General features: G+C 40.6%; 1 protein-coding gene across 18 annotated transcripts in view; it reads left to right on the forward strand.

The window, feature by feature from the left end:
• MAPKAP1 (MAPK associated protein 1) overlaps positions 1 to 15,303 on the forward strand; it is a 271,024-nt gene that overhangs the window by 199,370 nt on the left and 56,351 nt on the right. For 12 of the 18 annotated variants that reach the window (XM_074016541.1, XM_005582208.5, XM_015436556.4 and 9 more), the window contains one exon: positions 3,099 to 3,206. The exons of the other annotated variants lie outside the window; for them this stretch is intronic. In XM_074016541.1, the coding sequence (XP_073872642.1) occupies positions 3,099 to 3,206 (108 nt within the window). The remainder of the gene's footprint in view (positions 1 to 3,098; positions 3,207 to 15,303) is intronic. 18 annotated transcript variants of the gene reach the window in all.

Genomic DNA, 15,303 nt, shown 5'->3' on the forward strand with positions numbered 1-15,303 from the left:
CATAATAAGAAATTGGAGAACTTTTAAGTTTATCTGGTGTTTTTAAATTACAAAAGTGGCCTTCATTTATTATAGCAAATTTGAAAAATACAAAAAAACACAAAGGAAAAATAAAAACACTTATTAATTCCACTATCAATTATAACTACCATTCACATTTTAGAAATAACCTCCTAGTCTTTTTTCCTCTATTCCTTTACATATTTTTTTGCTTAGATTTACCTTTTTAAAATTCATACATAATGTTTTTATGTATTTGTGGAGTACACATGATATTTTGTTACATGCATAGAATGTGTAATGTCAGGGTATTTGGGTACCACCTGGAGTATTTATCATTTCTATACACTGGGAACATTTCATGTCCACTGTTCTAGCTTGTTTTGAAATGTATAGTACATTGTTGTTAACTGTAGTCACCCCACTCTGCTACTATTTTAAAAATTATAAGTTGTATTTTTATAATTATAATTTAAAATATGCTATAATTAGCTGCTCTCATAAAGTTAGCATATTATAAATGTGTTTTGTAAAATTAAATATTTTTGTACCATCACATTTAATATTTTTATGGTATTTCATAATATTTAATCAGTCCCTGTGTTAGACCTAGGTTGCTCCCAAATTTGGGCTATTATTTTTAAAAAAATTTTTGGAGATAGGGTCTAGTGCAGTGGCACAGTCATAGCTCACTGCAGCCTCAAATCCCTGGACCCAGGAGATCCACCTCAGCCTCTCCAGTAGCTGGGACTACAGGCAGGCACCACCACACCCAGCTAACTTAAAAACTTTTTTTGTTGAGATGAAGGCTCACTATGTTTTCGCAGGCTGGCCTCAAACTCCTGGCCTCAAGTGATCCTCCTGCGTTGGCTCCCCCAAAGGGCTGGGATTACAGATGTGAGCCACCATACTCGGCCTGAGAAATGAATTATTACAGCTAAACTTTACACCCAGATTTCACTGTAAATTTATAGAAGTGGATGTCAGTGGCTTCTACACACTGTGTTGCTGGGAGGTTTTGGAGATGGGAGCAGTCAGAGATTGTTTAATAGGCCATTGTCTTAGAAAGCAGCCCTCTGGGTTCAGGGGTAACTCCCTTTCCTCTGCTAGACTAAGGGGGCCCACAGCTGTTTTCTTAAGGTTCAGCTTTCTAAGATTCCTTCCACCCCGTATTATGTGCCATCATCTACTGATCAATAGCAGATGTGCCTATTAATTGAAAATTATTGGCATGGACAGGTGATAGGTAGTAGAGACTACAAGAATTATCTGCATTTCCTTCCATACTTTGATATACTTAATACTTTTTTTTTTTTTTTTTTAAGAGACACAGGGATTCTCTCTGTTGCCCAGGCTGGAGTACATTGGCATGATCATAGCTCACTGGAGCCTCCAGCTCCTGGGCTCAAGCAGTCCTCCTGCCTCAGCCTCCCGAGTAGCTGGGACTACAGGTGCGCACCACCATGCCTGGCTAATTTTTAAATTTTTGTTATTGTTATTATGTTGCCCAGGCTGGTCTTGAACTCCTGGGTTCAAGCGGTCCCCTCAAAGTGCTGGGATTTGAGAGAATCACTAAGTGGGGGCCACCATGCCTGGCCCTATTTAACACTTTTGAAATTAGAATTTTTTTTAAAAATGAATTTACTACCTATAATTTTAAAAAACACAATACCTTTTTGATGTAAATATAGTGTATTAGAGTTTAAAAGAACTATGTATACCTCTATGTATATGCTTAAATAGTTGTATATGTTTTAAGAATTTGTTTACTTACAAAGGTTTAAAAGCTTTAAGTAGTGTAAAAAGGACTGAATGTATGTAAGAGAATGTATGTTAGAATTCAGAATAGGCAGAAGTGCTAATGAAATACCAGTTAGAGAAAAGATCAAATATACCCTGAAACTGAAATGAATCTCTACAGTGCTACAGCTGAACATAGAACATGGGAAAAAGAATGACTGGAAATGAGTGAAATGCCTCATACTGATGATAGAGAAGCACTAGATGTGATTAATCCACAAGCTGACAACAGCTGAAGAACATATCTAAAAATACGTGTTCCGCCTGGGAGCCCTGCGCGGCCTCTGATGCTTCCCTCAGATCTCTCACCTCTCCTTCTGTCTGACCAAACACGCCTTTCACAGTCAAAACAATAAGACAGTTTCTTATGCCTCTAATCCTTTCAATAACCATTAACAGATCACAGGAGCAGTCTTTTGAATCTGATCATTGGACCCGTTAGGTGTTATCTGAGAAGAACAAGATTGTCATTTGGGTTGACAAAGAAATACATGAATAAATGTATAAAATGCTGCAGTGTTTTATTAAGGTCTGCCAGAAGAACCCTCTATGTGATGCAGGGAGCTAGTATTCCTGGCTTCCAGTACTATGGAACCTTTGTCTCTTGTGTTTTCATAAATGTGTCAACAAAAATGTGAATCAGTAGTCACTGTCTTTTCATCATCATAACTCGGGAATCTGAGATTTTTTTAATTTAAAAAATTTTTCTGCATATGAATGCCAGGTCATATGAGCTTTATTTAAGCTTACCTGTTTACAATTTGTTTTGAATTTTTTGGACTGTTGTTATATTAGAGTTCTACACATATCTTATTCCTGATTGTAATTTACTATTACATAATTATTAATAAGTACCTTTGCCTCCCGTGAGGCAGGTACATTTCTAATAAGCATTTTTCCTACGTCACCTCTGATCCTTACAACAATCTTTCAAGGTATAACTGTTCCTACATTATATATTAGGAAACGGAGGTTCAGAGAGGGTAGGTGACCTGGTCGTATCTGAGAAATGATATAGCCATGTACGACTCCAGGTCACTCTGACTCAAAGCCCATTTACCTCTTACTTGGTTTCAGGAAGAACTGAGTGGAAACAGACCTGATAATAGAACAGATGAGTATGTAAAGCCTTATGCAAAAGAACCCCCAAACTTCCATCTTGGATAGCTAGACCCTTAAGACAGACTTTAACACTTTACTAAGGCTTTATCAGCTTTTCACCAGTATGTGGTGTTTTTTAAATGTTAAATTCACTGTTTCAGACTTCCTCCCCTCCTCCTGCCCCTTTGATCTTCCAGGCCCTCAGTACCGCCTAGAGAAGCAGAGCGAGCCCAATGTCGCCGTTGACCTGGACAGCACTTTGGAGAGCCAGAGCGCATGGGAGTTCTGCCTGGTCCGCGAGAACAGTACGTTGGCCGCCTCGCTCCGTGCCCGCTTTGTCCGTTGCAAACTTGCTTAGAAGTCATGTGTTTGGAAACGCTCACTGATCTGGTTTCCCTAGGCAGATTTGAAGTGACTGTTTTCCAAGGCAGACTGCAGTCTTCGTGCCAAAAGTGTATTCCAAAGTGAAATGATTGATTTTGTGCTTTTTGGTAGAGAGGCTGCATCCTGTTTAGCACTTTGTGATTAATATTTTCCTGTTAAACTGTGTCTTCCTAAGTTGGGAGCATCCCTGGAAACAGCTTTAGAAGTATGAGGCCTTTTCTGAAGCAAAGGCTATTTCGTATGTAAAGCAACTGGCCCTGTCAGTATCACTATTCAGACATCAGGTTTTAGAGAATTTTAACCATTTGCTTATTCTAGCAGGAAGCAGTGTAGTGATTCCTTATGCTATGTTGAGAACTTTAAAACTTGTTAACTTTGTTCATTCTCTCTTCAGAGTTTCCAAATTGTGCGTTTGCCATCCTCTCCTCCATACTCCCACTGACATAAGGGCAAGTGACGTGTGAAACTGCGCTTGAGGCAGCAGACTGTCTGTAGTCATTCCTGCTTCGGGGCTTTTACACAGACTGTTTCTTCCACCTGGAACGCTCCTTCCCCCATTCTTGTTAATAACTCTTTCTCATTCTTTGTCTCAGTTTAAATGTCCTGTCTTCAGAGAGGCCACCGTGATCTTCCTGTCCCCCATTGCTTAAAACTGACCCACCCCTCATTTGAGTTCCTCATTGTGTTCTGCCATACGGCATACTACTTTTTCTCCAGTGCGTGTGTTTCTATCTATTCATTTATTTATTATTCTTATTTTTTAGAGATGGGGTCTTACTGTATTGGCCAGGCTGCTCTCAAACTCTTTTTTGTTTTTTGTTTTTTTTTTGAGACGCAGTCTCGCTCTGTCATCCAGGCTGGAGTGCAGTGGCACAATCTCAGCTCACTGCAGCCTTCGCCTCCCAGGTTCAAACGATTCTCCTGCCTCAGCCTCCCGAGTAGCTGGTACTCCAGGCGCGTGCTGCCACACCTGGCTAATTTTTTGTATTTTTAATAGAGACGGGGTTTCACCGTCTCTATGGTCTCTTATCTCCTGACCTCGTGATCTGCCCACCTTGGCCTCCCAAAGTGCTGGGATTACAGGTGTGAGCCACTGCGCCCAGCAGTTCAGACTCTTGGCCTCAAGCAATCCTTCTACCTTGGCTTCCCAAAATGTTGGGATTACAGATGTGAGCCCCTGCACCCAGCCCGTATTTAGAATTACATATTTTTCTCAGTGATTGTTTACTATCTCTCTCCCCTGCTAGCCCATAGCAAGTTACCCTTCATATAGATCTGCTATAGACTGTGTGCTGCAGGACCTCAGTAAACATGGATTGAATGAGTGAACGGATGATAGGTCTTTACTCACGCCACTGACCCTCTCAACAAGATCAGGCTGCTTGCTTGCTCTTTGTTTTTTTTGTTGTTGTTTTGGTTTTGGTTTGGTTTGGGGGTTTTCTTTTTTTTTTTTTTTTTTTTTTTTTTTTTTTTTTTTTTTTTTTTTTTGAGACGGAGTCTCGCTCTGCCGCCCAGGCTGGAGTGCAGTGGCCGGATCTCAGCTCACTGCAAGCTCCGCCTCCCGGGTTCACGCCATTCTCCTGCCTCAGCCTCCCGAGTAGCTGGGACTACAGGCGCCCGCCACCTCGCCCGGCTAGTTTTTTGTATTTTTTAGTAGAGACGGGGTTTCACCGTGTTAGCCAGGATGGTCTCGATCTCCTGACCTCGTGATCCGCCCGTCTCGGCCTCCCAAAGTGCTGGGATTACAGGCTTGAGCCACCGCGCCCGGCCGTGGGGGTTTTCTTGAGACAGAGTCTTGCTCTGTCGCCCAGGCTGGAGTGCAGTAGTGTGATGTAGGCTCACCGCAACCTACATCTTCCGGGTTCAAGCAATTCTCATGTCTCAGCCTCCCAATAGCTGGGATTATAGGCATGCACCACCACTCCTGGCTAATTTTATTTTATTTTTTTATTTTTAGTAGAGATGGAGTTTTGCTATGTTGGTCTCAAACTCCTGGCTTGGCCTCCCAAAGTGCTGGGATTACAGGCATGAACCACCACACCGGCCTAAGATGCTACTCTTTGACTCGGGCCCCAGACAGCCTGTTCTGCAGAGCATGCACAAAATTCATCAGGAAGGTGAAATATGCTTTTGGCATTTGGCTGCAAATTCTCAAAGGCAGAAGGTTGCTGTCCCCACAGTCTGCAACCAATTATAAGTACCTTATGTGAATACACATAGAAATAAAAATCACTGATTCCCAAATGGTCCAAAAAATTCAAATGAGTAGTAAACATTTGTGAAAATGTTTATCCTTATCAACATTGTAAAATACAAACATTTTAGAGCCACATATCAAATAAGCCAGGTATTTCAAAGGGAGTCCTCGTTGCTGGAGAGAATATAGAGAAATAGGCACACTCAAACACTGGGGTCTGTAGTATAACAGTATAATATAGCTGGAAATATCAAAAGACCTAAAAATGTTTTCTCCAGTATATCTGTTTTTGGAAATTATCTTAAGGAGGCTGGGCAGGGTGGCTCTTACCTGTAATCCCAGCACTCTGGGAGGCTGAGGTGAGTGGATTACCTGAGGTCAGGAATTCGAGACCAGCCTGGCCAACATGGCAAAACCCCGTCTCTACCAAAAATACAAAAAAAAAAAAAAAAAAAAAAAAATTAGCCAGGCGTGGTAGCGGGTGCCTGTAATCCCAGCTACTCAGGAGACTGAGGCACAGGAATCGCTTGAGCCCGAGAGGCAGAGGTTGCAGTGAACTCGGATCGTGCCACTGCACTCCAGCCTGGGCAACAGAGTGAGATTCCATCTCAAAAAAAAGGAAAAGAAAAGAAAAAGAAATGAAAAGGAGAAAAAGATCTAAAATGCAAGAAAGATTTATGTACAATGTTTTAACAACATTATTTCTAATATCTAACATTGGAAGAGTAATCAGATAACTTATATCCCTATATTGGAAAATTATGCAGCGTTTTACCTTTCTAGTAAAGGCAGACTAAGTACTTTGAACCAACTGTCCCACTGAAGGTAACTTAAAAAGCTGATTAAAATAAAGAAATGGCCATCCTAAAGTCATCAAAGAGCACAAGATAGAAAAGAATCAATGACCATATCTGGGAAAAGATTGAAACAGAAGAGATCAACGCCTGCAAGCACTTTCGCCCTGACATCATTTGCCTGGCTGGCAGTGGCAGCTTAAAGGTTGAGCTGGGTTGTTGATAGCCTTTAGAGGAAAGGGGACAAAAGAAGTCCAGGGTTTGCCAGGGGTAGAAAGCCCAAAAGGAGGATAAATAGAAAACAGGTAGTAAGATGAAGATTTAAACCCAGATATATCAGTAAATGAACTAAAGGCTTTAGTAGTAGTGGTAGTAGTTGTTGTCTTTAAGATGGTTAGGATGGGTTTTTCTCAAATACCTAAAACAAGGATACTGAACGTTTGAAGTAAAAGGATGGAGAAAGATGTTCTATGCAAATAGCAACTGAAATCTGGTGTAGCCATATTAACATGAGGCAGAATACATTTTTAGATATAAAAACCATTACTTCATAATGATGAAAGGTTCAGTTTACTTGGAAGATTTAACAGTGCTAAACCTATATGCCTCAAAATATGTAATACAAAACTGAAGAATGACTAAGAAAAATATACAGATCTCCAATCATGGAGGGAGATTTTAACTCTCAGTAACTGAAACAGCAAATATATTTTTTAAAAATGTATAGTAGAGAAAATTTAAAACAACAGTTAAACTTAACCTCATGGACAGGTGATACAGAAAATATTTTACCCTACAACTGCAGATATGTATTTCTTCCAATCACACATGAACGTTTCCCAGTATTGACCTTATACTATGCAATAAAGTAAATCTTACATATCAGAAGATCGAAATCATGTGTGATATGTTCTCTGATCACAGTGAAATTAGGCTAGGAAAAAACAAGACAACTAGAAGATCTGCATATGTTTGGAAATTGAGAAACAGGTTTCTGAACCCATGGTTTAAAAAATAATCATAGAAATTAGAAAATATTTTGACTGAAAGATAATGAAAATTTGACATTAAAATTTGAGGATGTAACTAAAATAGTATTTGAAGGAAATTTTACAGCCCTCTAATTCAAATATCACAAAAGAAGAAAGGCTGAGCAGGGCGCAGTGGCTCACGCCTATAATCCCAGCCACTTTGGGAGGCCAAGGCCGATGGATCACCTGAGGTCAGGAGTTCAAGACCAGCCTGGCCAAAATGGTGAAACCCCATCTCTACTAAAAATATAAAAATTAGCCAGGCATGGTGGCATGTGCTTATAATCCCAGCTACTAGGGGGGCTGAGGCAGGAGAATTCTTTGAACCTGGGAGGTGGAAGTTGCAGTGAGCTGAGATCGTGTCACTACACTCCAGCCTGGGCAACAGAGCAAGACTCCATCTCAAAAAAAAAAGAAGAAGAAGAAAGGCTGAACAGTAATGAGCTAAGCATTCAGCTCAAGTAATTGAAAAAAGAAATAGAAAAAGAAACCTGAAACGAATGAAAGAAAAGAAGCAATAAAGAGAAGAATAGAAATTAATGAAATAGAAATTCAGAAACATCAGAATCAAGAGTTGGTTCTTTGAAAAGACTAACAAAATTGATACACCTCCAAGGAAATGGATAAAAACAAGGAAGAGAAACACAGATAGTAATAGGAATGAAAAGGAGGTACACTGCAGATCCTGTCATTAAACAGTAAGATCCTGTCTTGTAAATAAATACAAGATTATTTTGAAAAAATTTATACCAAAAATATTAAAATTATAGGTGAACAAATTTATAGAAAAAGACAACAAAATTGACACAGGAAGAAATAGAAAACCTGAATATTCTCATAACTATTTTGAAAAGCAAATTAGTAATTAGGAACCTTCCTACGGTGAAAATCCAGACCCACATGACTTCACTGGCTAGTTTCTACCAAAAATTTAAGAAAAAAATAACTCCAATCCTATATCCGCTTTTGCAGAGAATAGAAAAAGAGGTTATTACCTCCAATTTATTTTAAGAGGCTATCATAATCTTGGTACCAAGCTCAGTAAAGACCATATAAGACAGCAAATTTTCAGGCCAGTCTTAATATAGATGCAAAAATCCTAAACAAAATATTAATAAAGTGAATCTAACATTATATTGAAAGAACAATGTAACATTACCAAGTTGGGTTTATCTAGCAGTGCACATTTGGTTTAACTGTGATGTAATGTTAAGGGGAAAAAATGTCAAGACACGTAGATTAATCCCAACTATGTAAAAACAAAGAAAGTAAAACTGGAAAGGAAATGTTAGTAGTGGTTGTCACTGGTTGGCAAGATTGTGGGTAATTCATTTTCCTTCCCGTTTATATTTGTTCATTCCAGAGTTTCTAAAGTGAGCGTGCATGACTTTCTAAGAAGGAAAAGCAAACAAGAAATAAGGGCAGGTCTACATAGATAAAGATCGTATAGTGAGACAATGTCTTAGTGTAACAATCCTTGTGACATTTGAAATTTCATACCATTTCTAGTACCACAACATAGTGAGCCAAAGGAAAAGTTACACCAATACACTCCTGTGTGACTTGCTTATCGGAACTTTTACCCCGTAGAAATGAACAATCCCTCCCTCTGCCCCTGTCATTTTTTTTCATTCTTTAAAGTCTGTCATCTTAAACATACTTGAGGAACTAATTCGTAGGTAGGAACTTTATAGTGGATTCTCTTTCAAAATGTTGATTCCTTGTTATACAAACAAAGTGGTATTTATTAGAATCTTGGTAAATTTCTTGGATATGTAGTACTTATACATGTAAAAAAATTTCAGGTAACTGAAATGTCTGTAGTGAAAATGAAGTCTCTCTTCTTCCATCCCCTAATTCCCCTCCCAGAGACAATAATTGTTCCTGGTTTCTTCCATATCTTTCCAGGGGTCATCTATGTCTTATGCAAGCACATTTTATATATGTATGTATGTATCATAGGTGTGTGTACACACAAGCACACTCATACACACTCATTTGCATTCCTCCCTTTTTTAAAAACACAAATGGGGGCCTGATGTGGTGGCTCACGCCTGTAATCCCAACACTTTGGGAGGCCAAGGTGGGCGGATCACGAAGTCAGGAGATCAAGACCATCCTTGCTAACACGGTGAAACACCATCTCTACTAAAAATACAAAAAAAAAAAAATTAGCCAGGCGTGGTGGCAGGCACCTGTAGTCCCAACTTCTCAGGAGGCTGAGGCAGGAGAATGGCGTGAACCCAGGAGTCGCAGCTTGTGGTGAGCCGAGGGCGCGCCACTACACTCCATCCTGGGCGACAGAGCGAGACTCCGTCTCAGAAAATAAAAATAAAAACACAAATGATAACAAACATTAGTGTTCTGCATTTTTATCATTTTTAACAATATAGAGATTATTCCACATTAATCCTCATATTGTTCCACGTATAAATTCACTAATTTCTTTTTAACTACTATGCGGTATTCCACAGTATGTTGTGATTTCAAATTAATTTTTTTGTTAGTTTGTTTTTGAGACAGAGTCTCATTCTGTTGCCCAGGCTGGAGTGCAGTGGTGAAATCACAGCTCACTACAGCTTTGTTTGTTTTTGAGACAGTCTCATTCTGTCACCCAGGCTGAAGTGCAATGGTGAGATCACAGCTCACTGCAGCCTTGACCTTCCTGGCTCAAGCAGTTCTCCCACCTAAGCCTCCCAAGTAGCCGTGATTACAGGCACACACCACCACACCTGGCTAGTTTTGTTTTGTTTTGTTTTTTTTTAATTTTCTTTTTGTAGAGATGGTGTCTTGCTGTGTTACCCAGGCTTGCTTCTGCCTCCCATAGTGCTGGGATTACAGGAGTGAACCAGCACACCTAGCCACAAATTAGTTTTTCTGAAAAAAGATAAGCCCTGTTTTCTAATATTAGGAAAGAGAAGCTGTGAGGGTTGGTGAATAAAGCCTTGAAATCTGGGCTGTAGTTCCCACTCTACTTCTGAACACGGACATGGTCTTAATTCAGTTATGTGATCTCTGTGAGCCTCAGCATCCTCATCTTAAAGGATTTGCAAGATACTTGCCATCACTTTTTGACACTCTGAGTCAAAATCATTGTGTTAATCAAAGAAGCCCTACCAGCACTTACAAAGATCACAATCAACGGAATCATAACTAGTCTTTGTAAAATGGAAGTAAATTATAAAAACAATTTATTATTTTAAAGGCTTTTAAAAGGATTTTTTAAGTAGGAATTCCAACTAAGAACTACATTATTTTCCAGTAGCTACCTATTAAGGTGGATTGAGGCAAAGAAAAACATTCCAAAAGCAGAATTGTTTTCATTTCTGTTGATATGTTTGATTAGAACAGGCTCCCTATCCTTAAAGCCATTGTAGATGTAAACTAAATTCTGATAATGTATTATGCAGTCCTTAAAGAGAATGTGCTGTCAAGCCAGACTGCCTCAGTTCACATCCTGGCCTTGCCACTTACTAGCTGTGTGACCTCGGGCAATTTACTTAACCTTTCTTGGGTAGTTTATCTGCCCTCATGAGATTGATAGGATTCAGTAAGCTCTAATCATCATACAGCTCTTAGTACAGCACATAATAAGTACTCAATAAATGTTAACTGTAATTAATAAATAATGGAAGAGCAGCATTCTGTGTCTAGTAGAGCAGATGGGACACAGGTGTTGAGGTTTGGAGTCATAGACCTGGCAGAGCCCTGGAGGAGATGTATGTTGATGAGAGGGGAGTGACCCAGAATGGAGAGGGAAGGAGAGTGGGGAGAGGGCAGGTCTGTAAGTCTGTGTCCTAAGACCAGAGAACTTAGAAGCAGGGTACTTTCCAGCAGTATTTTTTGGTGTCCCAGAATGGGTGTATGCTTTGTAGATAAAACATTTGTTTATTGAGAAGTCTGTTTGCCATAAGGGTGGATAGAAGCCTTTCAGTTTTTCTTCCAAGGAGGGAAGTGGCATAATATTTTATATCAACCACATCAGTGAGTGTTTTTTTGTTATTTCTTTTTTATTTATTTTTCTTTCTGTGTACCTAGTCCTGCAGGAAAGGGTGTTTTTAAAAATTATGTATTCGGGCCTAATATTGTAAGGCATTGTGCTAGGCATTTTGCAAATGCTTTCTCTTTCCATTTTCATGGCTACCCTACAAGATACTATTCTCATTGTGAAGAGAGGTTATGACTTGCTTGAAGTTATCCAGCCAGTAAGTGATAAGACCAAAATTTTAAGACAGCTTTCTGATTCCAGAGTCCACTCTGAGATTATTGATAAAAAAAAAAACCTGAATTTTCAGTCCTAAGAATGGCGATTGCAATTGTCTTTATATGCTATGAGAGAGAAGCTTACAAAGGAAGCGGATATGACAAGAGTTTCTGCCTAGGGACTGAGAGCTAACATTTGTGCTTGGATCTTGGCCTAAATAAGAAAATGACAAGCCAAAGTCCTTGAGCTTTCCAGTTTGGATTCTTGTTGGATAATCTACTATATCCTTCAGCCAACTGCCTGCTAGAAGCTGGAATCATACCAGAAGGAAGCCCAAGTACATTATGGGGAGTATGTAACATTACAAGACTTCCATTCTTGTCCGAGCTTCTGTATAAATCCTGGCACCAAACTGAGCCTCAATTCCCTTGTCTGCCAAATGTTGCCAGTGACCTTTCCCACCAACCACGTGGAGGTAGTCTAAGCAGGTCCTTAGAAGAAAGGTGCTGCTTGAACCAACTTACTCTTTCCACAGCTTTAAGAGAGAGAGTGGCATTTCCCATCATCAGGGCCAATATAAGCCTGAAGTTAAACTGGCTTTATGGAATACGAACTAAGTGTCAGACACCATCTTTCTGTTTTATCCCTGACTAGTCTGTCATTCATAGTGCTTAAAGCATAGTCATTAGAATCAGGCAGACCTTGGGTGAACCACTTGCAGCCTCTGACAGTGGACAAATTATGTCATCTCTGATTTCATGTTTAAATGGAGGCGAATGAATCTTTCACAAGGATTTGGTGAGAATTAAGTGAGATATAAGTGCTCTTATTGTAACAACCTTTTCGGCCATGTAGTCATCATCTTTGTTTTATAGAAGAGGAAACTGAGGCGCAGAGGGGTGAAGTGATTTGCTAATATCACATGAACAGTAATGAGAGGCCTGGAAAACTGTCTTTTATTCATTGAGTCTGGTGAAAGAGCTGAATCTGGCCGGGCGCTGTGGCTCAAGCCTGTAATCCCAGCACTTTGGGAGGCCAAGACGGGCGGATTACGAGGTCAGGAGATCCAGACCATCCTGGCTAACCCAGTGAAACCCTGTCTCTACTAAAAAATACAAAAAACTAGCCGGGCGAGGTGGCGGGCGCCTGTAGTCCCAGCTACTCGGAAGGCTGAGGTAGGAGAATGGCGTAAACCCGGGAGGCGGAGCTTGCAGTGAGCTGAGATCCGGCCACTGCACTCCAGCCTGGGTGACAGAGCCAGGCTCAGTCTCAAAAAAAAAAAAAAAATAGAGCTGAATCTAATTATTGTATTTCCTAAATAGAAGTTGCTGTAGAGAGAGACCATTTGCTCTGTAAACATTAATTCAGCTTCCTTTGATCTTCTTTCCTTTTGAAGGAGATTCACAGAATGTTTAAGATCATCCATTATTTCAGCACCTTATTGAAATTCTCATTTCCTAATTTTAAGGTTATACTGAGAAAGGGCCTCAACTCACCAGGTAGGTAGTCACCCAGGAGGGTGGACTATGGGAGGGAAGAACATCCAGAGGTCTTAGTCTGAGAGCCTTCCTTTATCTCCTTAATTTTCTCCCTGAGGCCCCAGGAGAGAAGGCAACTCCTAGGAGCTGCCCAGATTACCTGACTGCCCTTCCATGGGCTCGTTACTGTTCCTACCCTTACTCCTCTCTGATCACTGATTCCCCTAAATGGATTTGCCAAGTCCCACACTGGACTGTGACCACCCCTCACACTGGAGAGGAACCCGGTCTGAGTCCCCTCTTCATCCTGGTGTCTGTGGCCAGGCCCGGCCCTTTCTCCCTGATAGAGTGAGCCTCCTGAACCCCTGACATCACCAGGCTTCTCACTGGACCAAGTACAAGATGGCTTTTAAGGAGAACTTGGGTTTGAATAAGCATCTTTAAGGGTAGGGGTTTCTTTGTTGGACTACCACCACTACTAAATAGAAACGGAGAGAGGGAAGAAGCAGCTGTAGAAAGAGGATGAAAATCAGCTTTATCCTGGTGTGCTTCCGACCCTCTTTGTGATGCTTATTTATAATGGGCTGATTCTTCCTCCTGTGTGTGCTCTTTGCCAGCTCTGGAGACTCCCTGGTAGTTCCGCGCTGCTTCTGGAGGCTTTGCCTCCTTCAGTTACAAATTACTGATCTCTCCAATTTCTATCATGTGACTTAAACACCTCCTTTATTATACCACAACAGCAGTCTTCAAATACACAAGAAAATATGATTATGCAAATAAACTCTTATTTACAAATGAAAGTGACTTGTGATGTTCGTTTTACATATTTTAGGTTGAGTTATTGCTGAAAGCCAGTCACCTGTCTGGCTTTAGCGGGGAGGTCTTTACCATAAGGAATTTTCTGTAGGGTGAGGATTTTTATCCAAGTCGATATTGCATAATAGCTCCCTGTTTGCTGCACGCTATTAGAATTTAAATGGAACAGAAACATTATTCGCCACATAAGAATACCTGTGAGTCCACGTCTTCCTCTCTGGTTAATGTGGGCTGGTTGGCACTGTAAAGGCAGGAGTTTGGCACCACTGTGTAACCTTGTACAAGTCCTCCTCCTTTGTGGGCCTCATTTCTCCTGCTGCAAAATGTGATGGTAATCCCTACCCTGTAAAGTTGTTGTGAGGCTTAAACCATTGAAACAAGTCAATGAGATTGTGTACAGTAAAAGCGCAGAGTGAACTGCAGTGCACTATACAAGTGTTCACCATTACTGAGTATCTCTGCCTGAGACTCAGAGGCCAACCAACTGTCACATACACCATAGCTAGTCTGAGCATGTGTGTGGTGACCCTTTCCCTCCCTGTGATTCCTGTTTTCTTTTCCTCTAGCCCCTTAGACTTCCCACAGGCCCCTCTGGGCATTGGCCAGCACCAAAGATAGCTGACACCTGGGGCAAAAAACTGTGCTGACCTGTCTTGAAGCAAACTTGTGCCTTGTCCACAGCTACTTTTCAGTAGTGAGTGTCTGAACTGTGCTGTGTGGGCTGAGAAGTTCCACATGATTTGTATTTTTCACTCTCTTCTTTCTCTAAAAGTTCCGCCCTTTCCATTTTATCATTAGGTAGTAATTAGTATTCAAGGGAAATTGGTCTTAATATATTAAAATTGGTTTAAGTGCATTTAGACCTGTACCACAGCCAATGTCTTATTGGAAAATGTAATTGGGGACTCTGTGTATGTAATTAATTGAATTACAATTAAGAACTTTCATTAAGCGATACACTGGTACATTAGAGCAGTAAGGAAGCATGTTTGATGAGCCACAAACCCTGTCTGGGCTCTAAGTGAGGGCATGGAGATTTGTATCCCTCTGATAGGCTCCTGGCCCCAGAATTTGCCCTGAAGGTCCTGACTAATGGCTTGGTAATGCATCAGGTGATATTTCTGCAGTGACTCTGAATGGGAGGTGGGATTCTTCCAGCGGATGTGCCCTCATTCTCTGACTCTCAAGTCAGGGAAAGGGACACCTTGGTGTTGATCAGATGTTACAGTTCTTAGGTATTTTGCCATGTAAATTGTTAAAAATGCCATGCTCCTGAGAAGACCCCATTACTTTTCCTGGGCTTTGAACATGGACAAAGACATGTTGAAGAAAGAGGAAATAATGGGAATTCTGTCCAAGTAAACCCATGATGAACCATTGGTCCAGACCCTTAAATGGTCATGCTTCATCCTGTAAAGGGTATTGGATTCACTTTGGACACATATTTGTTCATGCATTCCCCAAATATTGATTGAGCCCTCCTCTGGGCCAGCCACTG

This window comes from Macaca fascicularis, chromosome 15, assembly GCF_037993035.2.
Source record: "Macaca fascicularis isolate 582-1 chromosome 15, T2T-MFA8v1.1".
In the NCBI taxonomy this organism is placed as follows: Eukaryota; Metazoa; Chordata; class Mammalia; order Primates; family Cercopithecidae; genus Macaca; species Macaca fascicularis.